This window comes from Rhinoderma darwinii, chromosome 3 (genome assembly GCF_050947455.1).
Source record: "Rhinoderma darwinii isolate aRhiDar2 chromosome 3, aRhiDar2.hap1, whole genome shotgun sequence".
NCBI classification, from domain to species: Eukaryota; Metazoa; Chordata; class Amphibia; order Anura; family Rhinodermatidae; genus Rhinoderma; species Rhinoderma darwinii.
In genome coordinates, this window is record NC_134689.1 from 158616874 (window position 1) to 158636086 (window position 19213).

Sequence of the window (19213 nt, forward strand, 5' to 3'; positions counted from 1 at the left end):
TGGCATTAACTCAACTCGCCGTGTTTGGAGGAAGAGAAATGCTGCCTATGACCCAAAGAACACCGTCCCCACTGTCAAGCATGGAGGTGGAAACATTATGTTTTGGGGGTGTTTCTCTGCTAAGGGCACAGGACTACTTCACCGCATCAATAGGAGAATGGATGGAGCCATGTACCGTCAAATCCTGAGTGACAACCTCCTTCGCTCCACCAGGACATTAAAAATGGCTAGTGGCTTGGTCTTCCAGCACGACAATGACCCGAAACATACAGCCAAGGCAACAAATGAGTGGCTCAAAAAGAAGCACATTAAGGTCATGGAGTGGCCTAGCCAGTCTCCAGACCTTAATCCCATCGAAAACTTATGGAGGGAGCTGAAGATCCGAGTTGCCAAGCGACAGCCTCGAAATCTTAATGATTTACAGATGATCTGCAAAGAGGAGTGGGCCAAAATTTCATCTAACATGTGTGCAAACCTCATCATCAACTACAAAAAAACGTCTGACTGCTGTGCTTGCCAACAAGGGTTTTGCCACCAAGTATTAAGTCTGGTTTGCCAAAGGGATCAAATACTTATTTCTCTGTGCACAATGCAAATAAATATGTATAATTTTGACAATGTGATTTTCAGTTTTTTTTTTTTATATAATCTATCTCTCACTGGTAAAATTAACCTAGCCTAAAAATTCTAGACTGTTCATGTCTTTGACAGTGGGCAAACTTACAAAATCAGCAAGGGATCAAATACTTATTTCCTTCACTGTATGTGGCACACAATGTCTTTATGTGTGGGGATAGTCACCAGTGGTGGATTAAGTAGACGATAGGCCCACCGCCGCCCTGCCACAACATGTCTATAGTCAAGACCACCTTTCTGTGCTAGCCAGCCGCTATCCGCACCACTAGCGCTTGTCTATAAAGTTTTCCAGCATGGCTCCGGGCCTGATGAAGGTCGCCTTTGACTAAAACGTCGCACTCTGCCACTGCCATTAAAAACAAAATAAAAATAACTTTTGTTTTAAAAATTGGTGTGCCGGATAATCTTTTATACCCAGTTGTCTTAGTCCTGGGCTACACAAAATGGAATACAAGTATTTCCTATAACCTACATGTCCGAAGAGGTGGTAGCTTCTCTATAAATTCAGTGACTCACAGGTGATGTCTTCTCTGATTGTAGGTGTTTTCTTTTCTTCTCTATACGGCCCTGACCACCTTGTCGACTGCTGGCAACTGCAGAGTTATAAAATAAATTCAGGCCCAAGACCAGACCCTTAAATGAATCAAGACCCCAAGCGAGGCCATCTTAATTATTCCATAACCCTAAATTATTCCAGACTGCAGACAAGCCCCCTAAATAAATTCAGACCCTAGGCCCATAGATTAGCACAAACCTCAGAACAGATCCCTAAATTCAGACCCCATGCCGGACGCTAGAATTAATGCAGACCCCAGACCTTCTAAACAGTCCCCAGACCAGACCCACCTAAATGAATACAGACCCCAGAACAGGCAACCTAAATAACTGCAGACCACAGACCAGGCCCCATTAATGCAGACCCCCTAAACTAATACAGATTCCAGACCAGACCCCATAAACTAATAAAGAGCCCATATATTTATATAGTAGCTCACACTCTTCTCTGTAGAGCCTTGCTGCTCTACTCCCTATCATCAGAACCTGCCCACATGGTCATTTGACCTTATGTCTGCAGGTCCTGCACAATACAGTTTCGTCACAGTGTTTGTTGTGATTCATGGCAAAAAAGGCAATATGCTTAACTCTTTGGGCGGCCATGGGCCCCCTTGGAGCATCGGGCCATGGGCAACCACTCCAAACACAACTATGATAATCCTTTACTGACCGTCACAATGCACACTAGAAGTGATTTCCCAAAATTAGTGCAACAGAAAAGTGTTGCCATTTGCCGACAGCAACCAAGTAGATTGTAGCTTTTGTTTTGTAAAGGTACTCTAGTATTCAAGTATGATCTCTCTAGTCAATGGGGAGAAAACCCGTCAGAGAGGAGGAGATAGGGAATTGTTCTGTCTAAAGCATATGTCACTGTGGTCACGCTGGAAGCACAGATGCTGTAGTAGAAGGAACATGTAATACTTCCACAGCAGTCTAACAATTTGCTTGCTGTTTTTACTATGAGTCATTGAAGCAGTATCTTAGCGCATCACAGCCACATTGCCTTGTTTGCACATGAATGTGATTTAGTTCTACAACATTATGTGATGTTGCTATATAATGATATCTTATTCCATATTCCTTTCTAGCTCTAACTTCATTTAGAAAAATATATTTATGGGAGCTGTAAAGATTTCATAAATAAAGCTCTTTTTACCTTGTGCACTAAATCTGCTATACGATTGCAATATGCATTATTCTAAACATTTTATTGTAACTCCTTTAAGTAGTACAGTAAAATAGTATGGACCAAAAAAGCTTCTTATGCACTCCTGCACTAGAACAAGGGGGAATATATTAAGTTTAGAGTTTCAAACATCGGTCTTAAATTGATTTACGGCAACGGAAAATGTGTTCAAAAAATATATTAAGAAATGCACACCTCTTAATATATTTGGCGCATCTTTGGCTGCCCGTGCATCAGAAATGCAAATCTATGTCTGCTATTAGCAGGTGTAGACTTGCGCCATAACTCACACCAGATTCTGGCGTAAGTTATGATAAATCTGTTGTTCCAGTGGAGGCCCAGCCCCATTCGGATAAATTCTGCCACCTTGGAAAGTCGCAAATTTTAGTTTGACTATGGCAGACACCAAAATGTGGAACTTTTTTACGCCAGAAAACTGGCGTAAATCTTTTGATATATTACCCCTAGTGTTTATGATACTTTGGGAACATGCACTTCCAAGAACTGTCTATATTTTTAATAACACCTGAATGTCGCCTCTTTCATAAGTTTCCAGGTTCCTTTTTTTGAGGTCCATCCTATATCCTATCCTTTTTTCATATTTTTCCTTACACGTTAGATACTCTATTAAACTGTCATCGGGACCTCACTACTATTGTAGTAAATGTTATCGCATAGTTGTATTTGCGAAGTACATTTTTCTCATACAATGGAATAGAGACATGGAGTGCCTCATACAAATAAGCATAGAGGCATGTTATAGCACGCTTTTGTTTTAGTACATTTTCTATGTTCGTAATTTATCGTTTTTGTTAAGCATTGAAAATTACAATGAATAGCATAAAGAAAATATGTCTACCACATTGTGTACTAGAGCAGAGAGGTAGACAATAGTTAGCACGCTAGAACTTCCCATTAATCTCACTAGTGCTGAAGCTTGCCATCATCAACATTCTTGCACTTTAGTAAAACAAAGGCTAATGTGACTATGAGTACAAGTCCAATAACTCATCACAGGTACTTTTATTTACAGACAAGTAAGGAGAAATGCCAAGAAATAAGGCTTCAATTATATTGACTATATCATTACCAGAACATCATGCCATGTTTTATGGCCTTTGTCTTTTATGAAGTGCTGCCAGGCTCGCTTCATTTTGCCTTAATGAACAGCTGTTGTTTACAAACAACTATTTCCTGACACCAGATTGGATTAACATTTGACAAATTCTGCCACATAAAGTTGTCCAATGAACAGTACCAGTCGGTATTTCCATCTAAGACATATATGGCATTTCCACAGGATATGTTATAAATGTCTGACAGATGCGAGTCCCATCTCTAGGGTCTCACCTATCACCTTAACAGGGGTCACTCGACCCCCGTCCTGCCTGGTGAGATGGCTGCCGCATAAAGGTGGAAAAATCAATGAACAGGTGGTCAACTTTCTTGGCTGTTTACATAGTTCACACAGGAATCAATAGAAAGAGCCTCGCGGCCACCTCTCTATTGTTTCTCCATCTGGTTGCGGCGACCTGCAGACTAAAGTTAGGATCCACATCTATTGATATGCCATGATGAGATTACCCCTTAAAGGCTGGAATCACACACGCAGTTTTCGTGGCGGTTTTTGATGCAGTTTGTTGAGCCAAACCCAGGAGTAGATATAAAAGAGAGAAGTAGCAGTTTTCTGTATACCTTTCCTACAGTTTAGATCAACTCCTGGCTTTGGCACAAAAAACTGCATTGAAAACTGCATGTGTGATTCCAGCCTTAAAGCAGTTCTAAATGTTTTTATATAGTTGCTCAAACTTGGTCAAATTCATGTAAAAGAAAATGTAAATATGGGGGTTTTCCTCCTATTTTCATGGCTATGTCCAAGAATATGTATAGATTTATAAAAAAAAAAATTAGAAACATTCTAACTAAACCCCACAACTATAATACATGTATATTTGTATAGTAGCATAGACTATAGAAATGCGTAAATCTGTGAAACTTAGCTTCTCCTGCGTTCTGCAGAAAGGTACGTTTTCTATTATGGTGCTTTCTTTACCTGATCTAAGACCATGGAGGCTGGAGCTTTTTAATACAGATCCCTAGTACTTTCTTGAATGTCTAATATGAGGGTAATACGTCTCCATAATAGGAAATTTGCCCTACCCATCTGTATTTTCTTGACTAAACAACAACCTTAGATTTAGAACCCTTTAAAATTAGTTCAAATTCATTCATCTACATCAATCTTACTTTCAGAAGGAACTGTCTTCTGGTAACTCACTAAATTTGACAACCAGATTTCTCCTGAATAAAGATGGGTACAATAAATACAATATGTATGGGATCTAGTTATTCATCTTGGGGAGGGGGGCATTGGTCATGTTGAATTATTTTGGCCAGCACTTCATTGTTTTCCCCTGAATGGACAGTGCCTAAACATCTTTCAGCCAGCAGTTACAGCTATGCATACTTCAACATACTGTATAACTCATCGTATAACTAAATACAAATGGTACTAAGTTTAGTCTTGATATAGAAGTTTTGTTTCACTGGTCTAGTCAGCATCCTAGGTACAAACACAAGTTTTCTGTATTTACGTCGCTCCTGTAATCATCGTGACATTGTAAGCAAGTGCCATGTTTCAGGTTTCATTGTTCATCAGAGAAATACTTACCTACATCTTTTTAGATAAAAATATTTGTCTTAAAGGGGGTACAGCTACTTCGGAGAATCCTTGAAAAAAAATTTCACTTCCAGGGAAGCCCTACTCGAATTTCTGCTTCAAAAAGGCATAGGGGCAAGTGAATTGAGAAAAGACATAAGCTCATCAAGTTCAACGTACTCTTTTGCAATGTTAAGGCCCCAGACAGACAGCCACCCGCATTTTCGGCCCGCGCTCCCATATAAAGTATGGGAGCACGGTCCGTAAAAAGCAAAAGTTAGGACATGTCCTATCTTTTGCGGAGGCTTTCCACAGTCTGTAAATATACGGGAAGGTGTCCGTGTTCAATAGAAATGAATGGGTCCGTAATTACGGTACGCAATTACAGACTAATTCTATGGTCGTGTGCATGGTGCCTAAACCATAGGAAAGCAAAACTCTCATGAGAAACAAACTAATTCACCTCATTTACAAGGAAGAAATCTTTTTTGACTGAAAAATCTGGCAATCAGAATAAATTCCTGGATTAACAACCCAACTCCAGTAATCTAGTACCTATAACTTGTAATATTATTACACCCGAGAAAAACATCCAGGTCCCTCTTAAATCCTGTCACTAAATTAACCTTGACAACCTCCCCTGGCAGAGAGTTCCATTGTCTCACTGCTCTTACAGTAAAGAATCCCCTACTATTTTGGCCAGCTCTATAATTTGTCTAAGATATGGTGTCCGCTTTTCCGAGCATTTTCGAGTAGACTGAAATCAGTTAGCCATCTCTACTGTAAAAGTTACAATTCTTGCTGTTGCTGTATTTTAGAACCTGGGTTCTAAATGAACCCCAGTGTTCCTAGGAACACTGGTTAACACAACTGGTGCGCAGACATACAACAGAAATCCAGATACAAAATTTATCAAAATTTGCCAAAAATTTGAGTGCTGAACTTTTTACTATTTTGTAACTTTTTACTATTTTGTGCTGTAGTTTTGCTATTTTGCTTTTCATCAGTTCTATGAATAATTTCTGCAAACCGCTTACTAGTCACAGCTTACAAGTAATCTTTTTTTTTTTTTACATTAAACTGAAGTTCACATCATGTCATACTATATCATGTTGCATAAAAAAGTAGGTAAGAAACACTCCAAACCTATGTGACTAGATACTCTGCTGCATTTGTAGAGCTTCGTCATCAATAGTTGAGATACAGTTAATTTAATTGAATAATTTAATTGTATTTATTGTAATATAACATTATGTCATGCTCCAGGCAATTCTCCTTAGGGGGGGCCTAAGGGGTTTGCCTGTCTTCCAAGGATTCGTAATGCAGTAGCTTCAGTGAATGCTTTCCCTATTGCTCAGCAGTGCATGTGACATCATGTGACTTACCAGCCAGCTGTCAGCCTTGTATAGAAAGCTGCTTAATGTTGTATTCTAAGAGGACTGGAAAGGGGTGGGGACTTAATGAATATTCATTAGCAGACATTTTGATTAAAAGGGTTTTTCATCATTGAATGTTATAGCATATGGCTAGGATATGCCATTACATTCTTATTGGTGGGGTCCGACCTCTAAAAACCCTGCCGTTCCTGAGAATGAAGGGGCACCAGCAGTAGTTTTTCCCTGTACAGTGGCTCAAGTAAATAGGGATTTGCTGCAGTTCCCTGCAAAGAAGCTGGCAGGTAGTGAAACTGTGCAGGGCAAAAGTTTGAAGAGGCCGCAGCACTGAAGCAGCACTGTGGCTCCTTCATTCCCAGAATCAGACGAGAAAGTGAAGGTATATCGTAGCATAGGAAAAAAACCTTTAATCCCTTATTGCATTGTCACGTACATGTACTTGACAAGCGTTGAAGGGAAGTATGGAACACGCTTCATACTGAGCGGACTGTATGTTACAGTAGACACCCACCTCACTGCAACGGGTGGAATCAAAGATCACTTTGGTCTTGCCCATTTAACCCCTTAGATGCTGCAGTCAATAGCGATGGCGGCATCTATGGCATTGGAAAGAGGGGGCAGAGGCAGTGCTTTATAGGAGACTCAAAATCACGATATTCTGCAATACGAGTAGTTGGATCGCTGGTTCAAGCCCTATAGAAGGACTTAAAAAAAACATAAAACAGTTAAAAAAAATTAGAAAAAAAGTGTGGGAGGATTCCTCCAGCTCACCTTATCGCATGTATAGACTTGCACACGGATCCTCGTGTCGGCACACGTAAGAAGTCAGGAAAAAAGAAAGAGATGGATCCAGCGCTGTGTCCTTGAAATTGTATTTAAAAACGGAAACTATTTCCAAGTTTTAATGAAAAATGAATAAATATAAAAACAGGTAACTTTGTAAATGGATATTCTCAAGAAAATTTCGTAGGATATGTGGCAGTATGTGCGGTGCCTACGCGTTTCTGACGCATACAGCGTCCTTAGTCATGGCTTCTGCTGAGTCACTGTAGTCAGTCTGAGAATTTATAGTCAGTCTATTTTTAGAAACAATTAATTGCGGGTCACGAATTAGGGAACTCCCAAAACCAGTCTGGAACGCAACTCACTTCCTGTCAGACATGGATACGAAGGAAATAAATAAGTGAATTAAATCCCTTTCAAATAAATCAACTTTCAAAATAGTTTGTGAAGTGAAACCCCACAAGATTGAAAAGATCGTAACTATTTGTAAAATATAAATGTAAGTGTTGGATGTGTGGAAAAAATACAAGGAATATTACACAAATTATTTTTACGAGCTGTTCCCTACGAGATTAATTGAAAAAACTGACTGAGAATATGTAGTAAATAAGAATAAAAAAATGAGATTAAAAAATGTAAATATTGGACAAAAACCGAAGGAGAAAATTTGTGAAAGAAAATCTTTCTGTACTTTGAACTGAGAAACTGGATAAATATAATATGTATGTAACAATTCGATATAATGCAACAAAATTTAAATTCAAAAGGATTAATTTGGTGTTTGGATATATTTTGCTTTACATGTAATTCATTGCTTTTAATAGGTGTATCGATTGTATAAATTGTCGGGAATTACATGTAATTACATGTAATTACATTGCTTTTAATAGGTGTATCGATTGTATGAATTGTCGGGAATTACGAGGACACGACTCATGCTAGTTATGAAAGGCAAGTATGTACACTAGAACATCAAATTTATAAAATTTATAGTATATCATAATTCAGACTATGTTCAATAACAATGTTAGCTTGTAACTCTAATGTATTATACAATGTATTCTCAGAATAAAACAGCTAATTGAAATGTCGGGAATTTTGAAATGTCGGTAATTTCAAGAATTAAGCAGAAGTTAGTACTAGGGGACAAAAGAATTGTAATTAGCTATTAAGCTAATTAAATAAAATTAAGATGATGTGTTTTTTGATGTACAAAATTTGACTCTGTGATCAATGACAATATCAGATTTTTGTAATGAATCTTGCAATGACGACAAATCTTATAGCCATTAAAGAAACCCTGGTCATTCATATATAAATATAACTTCGGTGTAATTGACTTTTTATGTTATTTTTGTTTTCAGTATACGTATCAACTGATTAAGTTGAGAGAAGTTATTTGGAAGCTAACATTGTTATTGAACATAGTCTGAATTATGATATACTATAAATTTTATAAATTTGATGTTCTAGTGTACATACTTGCCTTTCATAACTAGCATGAGTCGTGTCTTCGTAATTCCCGACAATTCATACAATCGATACACCTATTAAAAGCAATGTAATTACATGTAATTACATGTAATTCCCGACAATTTATACAATCGATACACCTATTAAAAGCAATGAATTACATGTAAAGCAAAATATATCCAAACACCAAATTAATCCTTTTGAATTTAAATTTTGTTGCATTATATCGAATTGTTACATACATATTATATTTATCCAGTTTCTCAGTTCAAAGTACAGAAAGATTTTCTTTCACAAATTTTCTCCTTCGGTTTTTGTCCAATATTTACATTTTTTAATCTCATTTTTTTATTCTTATTTACTACATATTCTCAGTCAGTTTTTTCAATTAATCTCGTAGGGAACAGCTCGTAAAAATAATTTGTGTAATATTCCTTGTATTTTTTCCACACATCCAACACTTACATTTATATTTTACAAATAGTTACGATCTTTTCAATCTTGTGGGGTTTCACTTCACAAACTATTTTGAAAGTTGATTTATTTGAAAGGGATTTAATTCACTTATTTATTTCCTTCGTATCCATGTCTGACAGGAAGTGAGTTGCGTTCCAGACTGGTTTTGGGAGTTCCCTAATTCGTGACCCGCAATTAATTGTTTCTAAAAATAGACTGACTATAAATTCTCAGACTGACTACAGTGACTCAGCAGAAGCCATGACTAAGGACGCTGTATGCGTCAGAAACGCGTAGGCACCGCACATACTGCCACATATCCTACGAAATTTTCTTGAGAATATCCATTTACAAAGTTACCTGTTTTTATATTTATTCATTTTTCATTAAAACTTGGAAATAGTTTCCGTTTTTAAATACAATTTCAAGGACACAGCGCTGGATCCATCTCTTTCTTTTTTCCTTAAAAAAAATTACTTTTCCCAATTTTTTCTCTAAAGTAATGTTAAAAAAAAAATTATTAACATAACTGGTATCAACATGTCTGTAAATGTCCAAACTATTACAATATAATGTTATTTAACACGCAAGCTGAACGCTGTATAAAAAAAAATGTAAATGTCAGAATTGCTGTGTTTTTATGTCAAATTAGCTCCAAAAAAATAAAATAAAAAGCGATCAAATGTCTCATGTGCCCCAGAATGGTACCAATGACAATTGCAACTCGCCCCGCAAAAAATAAGCCCTCATACCACTCAACCAACAAAAATATTAAAAAGTTATGGCTCTCAGAAAATAGCGACACAAAACAATAGTTTTTTTAGCAAATCATTTTTTTCTTTGTAAAAGTGGTAAAACACTTAAAAAATCTATACATTTTATATTACCGTAATTGCATCAACCCGTAGAATAAAGTTAACATGTCGTTTTTACCGCATGATTAACGCTGTAACAATGAAACAAAATGGACAGTGGCAGAATCGCTGTTTTTTGCCTATTTCAGCCCACAAAGATTTTTTTTTTTTCAGTTTCCCAGTACATGATATGGTTAATTTAAATGGTGCTATGAAAAACTGCAACTCGTCCTGCAAAAACAAGCCCTCATGCAGCTATTCAGAGGTGTCACAGCGTAAATTAGGTGTGTAGAAAATAATCCATCGGAGGCAAAATGTAGAAACCTCATGGGCGCTGGTGAATAGGTTACTAAGAGAGAACAGTGTAGTTTATCTGGTGAAGATCAATCAAGATATATGCTGAAGCCAACACTTAGCGCAGACAGTAGCTATTTAATGTATCTCAAGTATGAGGGTGCAATAAAAAATGGATTTTCCAAGTGCCATTACTTTGAATGCTTGTATTGCGGAATGCCTATTGGCTTCTTTTGATCTTCTTCTCTATTTAAATGAAGTACATCAGAGCGCTCTTCCATAAACGCACTGTACCTATAACATTACTGTAACAATACACTTAACTGAGAAAGCAATCTGCTGTTACTTACTCTCTATTAACTAGACAATTTCTGTTGAAGTTAGCCATGAAGTTCCACCAATTTACCTCTATAAATAATGTGAGCATAGATAGTGTAACAATACACAAAGAGGGAACGCTTGTAAAAGCAGAATAATTGTTTCCTGTGTTCATTCGTTTCAATTATGTGATGCCCCATAATTCAGAATGGGAAAGCAATGCTTGTCACACATTCCTTCTGTGCCTTTGTACATTTAAATAAATAACAGGACATTAAATCATCCACTTGCTGAAAACATGCACAAGATAGTTGAGATTTATAAGAGCGTTGGGCTATAATTGCAGTAGTTCTTAAAAGAAAAGATTACATAAAATAACTGCAATTAAGAAGGGCAAATAAAAGTCACATAGCCATGTAAGAATCAAAGAGGAGGCAGTAAATAATATGTTGTGAAGACACATACAGTCTGTGTAGGGCGCTAGAAAGCTGAATACATTCCTCAGAGCCATTTATTTGCAACTGTCAGTGGTAAAATAAGTCCGTATTGTCTCCTATTAAGCATTGAAAAGGCAAACTGTGTATATAACCGCTCTCTGAACTCATACATCCGAGACTCCAAGCGGCACATTACCATCGCCCTCTAGAAGATTCCATTACTGTCTATATTTGGTGACTACAGCAAGCACGCAACACATACATTCATGAAGTCTATAAAAAAAAAAAATAGTTGTAGAAACATCAGTGAGCATTATTATTATTATTTTATACTTTATATACCTATTTTAATAAAGTATTTTACACGTCATGGTTGTTGTCCTACATTGTTAACTATTTCAAGAAGTGGCGAGGCTGCTGGGATAGCTGTGCAAGAAGTCTCCTCCATGTACTATTATTTTGACTATATAACATGGATAGTAAATTCTACGGTTATGGTTATATAATTCCAATTATTTTAATCAAGCAATAAGGGCTTGAAGTGGTAAAAACTAATCTGTAACCTGAGAGAGAATCTGATACCGTACCTAACACATTCTTGAGTCTTTGGGCAACAGCTTGCATTGCTTGTGCGTTTTAAAGGATTCCAGTGTATTTCCTTCTGATATGATAAAATGTCTGCACACACTTGTTAGGCCTCGTTCACATGACATTAAATGCCTACGTTTGACGTATACTCCAGGAAAACCTCCCAACATATACGTTTAATATAGGCTGTGACGGATGACTAATAGTGGTATCGTCACCATAAACTAGAATGGTATACGTTAAACCTATATGTCATGAACTCTCATGACCCTGTTCATGATGTGTACGTTTAACAGATACCATTATAGTCTATGGATGACTGATGCCACTATTCGGCACCCATTTAACGTATGTGTCACCAATATAATATAAAAGTATCTTTTCAACATATACATCATTAAAAGCTATTGAAAATCCCATGAAGTATAGGTTAAACAGTTACCTGTGACATATGCCAGACAGTGGCCTATGTCACCCATAGGCTCCTGTGTTTAAAAAAAATAAAATGTGTACCATGGTGTATTTACGTTTTTGGGTGTGATCATTGGGGATGGAATAGCGTACTCGTATAGATAACAAAGCACATGCTACAATATTATATATAACACCAGTTATTGGTCAAATCATGCTTCTGCATAAAGACCGGTAGAGGGGTGCATGTCACAAAGCCAAATGTATAAACCTACAAAATAATCGCAAGACATCACCAATATTCTGGAAAAATTACGAAAAAACTTTAATAAGCATACAAAACAAATTAATAAAAAGTGTCACACATTTCATATTGCAATATCACCGGAGTGAAATACACAGGGTAAACGCATGTCCATAGCAATATGGGTACATCTAGCATATGAAGTGTGTCGTGCTAAGCGATGTATGAATTCATAGAGAAATGTACCATATATAGTATAAATTACCTTTGCAAAGTTGTAGGGTAGGTGAGGACATGGGCAAGAGGCTAAATGGAAACAGTGATGGTACTAAGTACAGCACATGTTCAAAGAAATGCAGCATATGAAATGACATGCCTCAATACATACCCATCTATATGACACAACCAGGATGACACCAACCCCGACGCGCCTTTCGGGAAGGCCGACAAAGGCTGTGCTGAACACATAATGTGAAGGTGGCCTTAGGATTATATCTGATCTGACATCATTAAGGCAGGTGTGGAATTGGAGCAGGGAGTAATTGACCTATGATGTGGGGATAGAGACTCATGTAACTCAACAATAAATGTGCTGAAACATTGCTGTCACGTTGGCCACGTGGACCCACTGGGCCATACCGCCTTAACGATATGGCAGCTGGCCAACAAGACACAGGTCACAGTCTATAGTTCGTATAGGTGTACCTGTGGTAGATTGGACAGTAGCAAGACAGACTCGGCTGGGACTAGGCGGCAGGCACCAGGCATGGTGTAGCAGGACAGGCGTGGTACTCAAAGCAGCACGACTCCAACTCAATACGGCACTTGGACCAGGATAGCACAGGATACAGGTAGCAGGAACGGGAAACACTGGGAACTGGAAAACACTTAGGAGACCATTTGCAAAGACAGACTAGGGTAACGACAACAAAGCTCAGACAATGCAGGGAGGGGCAGAGCCCTTCTTATAGTCCATGGTGATCTGGGAGCAATCAGCTCAATCTCACACATGTGTGCGCTCTGGCTCGTTAAGGCTGGACTAAGCTCGCGAGTGCAGCCTAGTGGTGGCTGCAGAACAGGACGGCCGCATGTGCAGACATCTCTGGAGAGAACGGTGTCGACAGGATGGGAGGAGTTCGTGGTCAGCGACGTTACATTTGCTATATGATTGTTTTAAAACCAAGTCCATAAATGGTGCATATGTAAACAAGTACAGCACATTTGATATATATAGCCGTTATCTTCAATAGTAGAACAAACGTCCCCAAGTAACCATGGTCCCCAAGATCTTATATACAGATCTTCAATACCAATATATAACCATAGTCCCCAACATCTTATCTGCAAATCTTCAATACCGGTATATAGTACTATTAGAGATTAGGTGAATGAGGCTACTTTATTACAGACACCACTTGTCTAACTTCCACCATCGGTTCTCCGCCTCTTCTCTGAATAGGACCGTCTTAAGGAATCATACAATTCCAAATAATAACAACAAATGTCAAAATGTGGTGGTAGACATATAATATGTTTCATCTATGTATTACTAGAATCGTGAACATTTTTTATGATAACTAAACCCAAACGAAATTAACCTGTTATCTTGTTATATCGGCAGGGTTATGGAAATGCCTTATCCCTATCAGTGCTGTGCTTTTTCAATCTGTGAGAGTGCCTTCAAACAGTCAAGTCAGTGGAGCAAAGATGACAATGGCAGTGCTGATGAGTTTCCTCGAAGGGATGTGGGAATGCTACATCTACAAGGTAAGACACATTGTGTTTCACCTGTCCTGAGAGACTAATAAACACAGAATTTAGGAGTTGGACATTAGAAAGGATTAGCTCAATGGGTCTTCATGGGAAAATTGTCTGATTTATTGGATTTTAGTCCCTGTTTGCAGAAGAAACTTTGATCTTTTGCAAAATGTCCTAAGAAGCTTGAGTCAAAATCCTCATTTATAAATTTCAACCTATATTTTTGCTTTTGTTTTATTCTTTCCCTGGTAATTGTAATATCACCACTACTTTTTGATGGAAATCCCAAGAGATTGCAACTATTCTAGGAGCTGCTAATCACTGTGTCCCTCCTGATGGCATTACCAAGTGTTTATTCCACTTTTTACACAAAACAGCTTGCCAATTTAGGTCCAAGGACTTCAAGCCGGTTACTTGTCCCTATTATACAATGTGGTCTATGGCATATTTATACCACTACAAATTATCCCGTCAGTGACATTAGAAACAGAGTAGGAATACTGGTTGAATATGGTAGATTTTGTTATGGAGGCTTCACTAGACTAATGTAAATACATTTACCCTCAGATGATCGTGACTTTGATGATTTCCTCCTTGATTTTGAAGAAGATGTAAAAGCTCTTCACTCCGTGCAATGTACACCGTCTCCAGGTAAAATGAAATCTGTGTTGCCTACTAGTAACATGGTTCTGTCATTTATGATATAGGGGATACATTACAAAAAAAACCCAGAAAAGATAAAAGAAAAGTCACCTAATTTATCTTGCAGTACTGTATCAAATTTTGTACTCCTTTTTTTGTTTTTATAGAAAAATGTCAATAATAGAATTTTTAAAGATACATAATGCTTTTAAAGTCATAAGTGACAACTTCTCTGAGCATATTACTTGCCATTTAACCATTCTCTGACAAACTAAATTGAATGCCTTGACTATACGAAGCTCTAGTAAAAACTTGTATTTTCAACCTATTTAATAAGTAAATAAAAGGTATCACTGACTATAGACTCTGACTCTTTCTCTCTCTCTCGCTCTCTCTCTCTCTCTCTTTATTATATATATATATATAATTATACAGTACTTTGCAAAAGTTTTTGGCAGTTGTGGAAAAATGCTGCAAAGTAAGAGTGCTTTAAAAAATAGAAGTGTTAATAGTTTGTTTTTTTTATCAATTCACAAAATACAAAGTGAATGAACAGAATAGAAATCTAAATCAAATCAATATTTGGTGTGACCACCCTTTGTCTTTAAAACAGCATACATTTTCCTAGGTACACTTGCACAAAGTCATGTATTTTGAAGAATTATAGTCAGGTGTATGATTAACCAATTAACTGTAACAGAAACAGCTGTGTAGGAGGCTTAAAACTGGGTGAGGAACAGCCAAACGCTGCTACAAAGGTGAGGTTGTGGAAGACTGTTTCATGTTATAAATCCAACATGGCAAGACTGAGCACAGCAACAAGATACAAGGCAAAGATTTCAAAGCAGACTGGGGTTTCAAGATGTGCTGTTCATTCTCTTTTGAATAAGCACAAAGAAACAGGCAACGCTGAGGACCCTAGACGCAGTGCCAGATCAAAGACACATCATGCTTGCTTCCCTTCGATATTGGAAGATATCCAGCAGTGCCATCAGGTCAGAACTGGCAGATACCAGTGGGACCCAGGTACACCCATCTACTGTTCGGAGACGTCTGGCCAGAAGTGGTCTTCACGGAAGAATTGCGCCCAAAAAGCCAAACTTTCGACGTGGAAACAAGGCCAAGCGACTCAACTATTTATGAAAACATAGGAACTGGGGTGCAGAAAAATGGCAGCAGTTGCTCTGGACTGATGAGTCAAAATTTTAAATATTGGGCTGTAACAGAAGGCAGTTTGTTCATCAAAGAGCTGCAGACCGGTACAATAATGAGTGTCTGCAGGCAACAGTGAAGCATGGTGGAGGTTCCTTGTAAGTTGGGGGCTGCAGTTCAGCAAATGGAGTTGGGGATTTGGTCAGGGTTAGCGGTGTCCTCATCAAGTCTGTTTGGGATAACATGAAGAGACAGTAAGATTTGAGGAAGTCTACATCCACAGAAGATCTGAGGTTGTTCCAAACATCTTGAAAAACTAATCAATCTGCCGAGTTCCTTTAAAAACGGTGTACAAGTGTACCTAGAAGAATTTATGCTATTTTGAAGGCAAAGGGTTATCACACCAAATATTGATTTGGATTTCTCTTCTGCTCATTCACTTAGTATTTTTATAATCGACAAAAAAAAAACTATAAACACTTCTATTTTTTTATTTTTTTTAAAGCATTCCTACTTTGCAGCATTTTTCCACAACTGCCTAAAACTTTTGCTGTGTGTGTGTGTGTGTGTGTGTGTGTGTGTGTGTGTGTGTGTGTGTGTGTGTGTGTGTGTGTGTGTATATATATATATATAATATATGAAAAATTACATCAATTTGGCCAGTTTATAATGATTGATTTATATATTTTTTTATGTTATTAATAATATCAGGAAATTTTGGCATTTATTACAGGACCATTCAAACCTTGTGATCACCTGTTTGGAAGTTGGCTGATCCGAATCGGAGTGTGGCTGATAGTTCTCCTAGCCTTCATTTGCAATGCCTTGGTGATTGCCACAGTCTTCAAACATCTCTCGTATATTCCGTCCATAAAGCTTCTAATTGGCCTCATAGCCATTATGAACACATTGATGGGCCTTTCCAGTGGTGTCCTGGCCACTGTTGATGCTTTGACATTTGGAAAATTTGCTCAGTATGGGGCTTGGTGGGAAAATGGGGTTGGTTGTCAGATAACTGGATTTCTGTCCGTGTTTGCAGCAGAAACATCTATCTTCCTCCTCACTGTGGCTGCACTTGAGCGAGGACTTTCTGCAAAATGTTCTAAGTTTGAATCAAAATCTTCATTTATAAGTGTCAAGCTATCAATTTGCTTTTGCTTTATTCTTTCCTTGGTGATCGCAATGTCACCACTGTTAAGTGGCAATACATATGGGACCTCTCCATTATGTTTCCCACTTCTTTTCGGTGACCCCTCCTCCATGGGCTTCATGGTTGCTTTAGTCCTCTTGAACTCTCTATGCTTCCTTGTAATGACCGTCGCATATACCAAACTATACTGCACATTAGAAAAAGGTGAACTAGAAAATGTGTGGGACTGCTCAATGGTAAAGCACATAGCTTTGCTTCTCTTCACTAACTGCATTCTCTACTGTCCGGTGGCCTTCTTGTCCTTCTCTTCATTGTTAAATCTTACATTTATTAGTCCGGAAGTTATTAAATCAATTCTCTTGCTGATTATCCCATTGCCTGCATGCTTAAATCCTCTGTTGTACATTCTCTTCAATCCACATTTTAAGGAAGATATTGGTGGTCTGAAAAGCACAGATATGCTGTGGAGCAGATCTCGACAAACTAGCCTGTCCTCTATTAATTCAGAAGATGCTGAAAAACAGTCCTGTGATTCCACACAAGCCTTGGTGACCTTTGCAAGCTCCAGCATTTCATATGAGTATCCATCCAGCCCCTCATCATACCAAATGACTGAAAACTGTACATTATCAGCAGCAACATACGTGTCTTGTCACTGACAACATGGCCTCACTGATGATACTGGTTCCCGTACTCCTTAAGGCACAAGCCTTTCCTTATTCACTGTTATTGGGAGAATAGTATCAGTTTGTCTTTGCTGCGTCCATATGAAACCAATCAGCTATGCTATGTCTCTTGGATATTGTCTGAAAGATAAACCTCAGGATTTATCATTAATCTTTTACAGGGTTATCTTGCCTTTCCATCACATCATTTCCCCTAATTAAACCAAAAACTGAATTTCCAGAACTTTGTCAATATACTCCCAGTTGCCAAGACTTCAGTATTCATAATTCATAAAATATGCTGCAGAGCCGCCTTTAGAAAGGGAACAGCCTGACTTCAAATGTATTATACGCAGAGCTGACAATCTAATACCTGCACCAAAGTGACAGAATATTGTTGGATCCAAAACTCAATGGGGGAAATATATTAAAAGAAAAGTGAGGGTCCGGCACTCGATAAGGCAAGTAAAAACTGCAATGCTGTTTATTGATATCAAATAATAAAACAAGTGTTTAAAATTCCAGACGTTCTCTGCTCAGGATTTTAAACACTTGTTTTATTATTTGATACTAATAAACAGCATTGCATTTTTTACTTACCTTATCGTGTGCTGGACCCTCACATTTTCCTTGGATATTTACCTACCTCCGACGTGGTTTCTCTGTCCGAGCACCGATCGATGATGGGTCGTGGCGTCTCTGCGCCAAATATTTTAAAAGGTGCACTTGCATTTTTGGCTGTGCATACAACAGAAATTCAAATCTACGCCTGTTATGAGCAGGTGTAGATTTGCGCCATAATTTACGCCAACTTCTGGCATAAATTATGATAAAACTGTCCTTCTGGTAGAGGCCCTGCCCCCTTTGGCTAAGCCCCACATATTTTCCTCGCCACGTTTGGAAAGTGGTGAGAAAAGTAAAAAGTCTGTTGTTATATTTGCCCCAATATGTTTGCACATACAATATACCAACAAAGCTGCTCTAATACCTAGAGTTTTTAACATTTTGCTTTTACTGATTAGCCATTGCCCTCTTTACCAACAAAGCCTTGAGAATTCCCTCATCTGAGGGTCCTTTTACACCGGCCAATTTTTGCCGTAACACCGAGTACCGATCAACGAGACAGTTTGTTGATCGCCGCTCGTTTGCTCCTTTCGGTAATGTATGACGACGAACCATTGTTACTATGATCGCTCATCCCCATGCATTACCATCATATCTGCAGCACATCTCCCTGTTTACACTGGGAGATGTGCTGCCAACAACAATAGAATTTACTGCTGCATAAACTATATGATCAACCAAAGAACAAGCGTTTACCCGATCATTGGTCCGTGTAAAAAGGCAGTGACAACTCACACAGTGTCCTTAGCTGCCACACATTTCCCATATGTTTATATGTGATGGTTCCTACTGTATTTGGAGTTTTATTATTTTTTTATTTTTGGAATAAGTATCCTATTGGGTATTCTGACAGAGAAAGCACAAAGAGAATTGGTGTTTAATGCATCTAGATTAACACATGCATTATGCTTTATGATAACACTGCGTGTGTCTT

The 19213-nt window shown here is 38.1% G+C and overlaps 1 protein-coding gene across 1 annotated transcript in view; it reads left to right on the plus strand.

Moving 5' to 3' along the window:
- Positions 1-18112, plus strand: part of LGR5 (leucine rich repeat containing G protein-coupled receptor 5) — a 150996-nt gene extending 132884 nt beyond the window's left edge. The window contains exons 16-18 of the mRNA XM_075855017.1: positions 13910-14055; positions 14614-14697; positions 16574-18112. Of these exons, the coding sequence (XP_075711132.1) occupies positions 13910-14055; positions 14614-14697; positions 16574-17649 (1306 nt within the window). The 3' untranslated portion in view covers positions 17650-18112. The remainder of the gene's footprint in view (positions 1-13909; positions 14056-14613; positions 14698-16573) is intronic.
- Positions 18113-19213: the final 1101 nt, after the last annotated feature.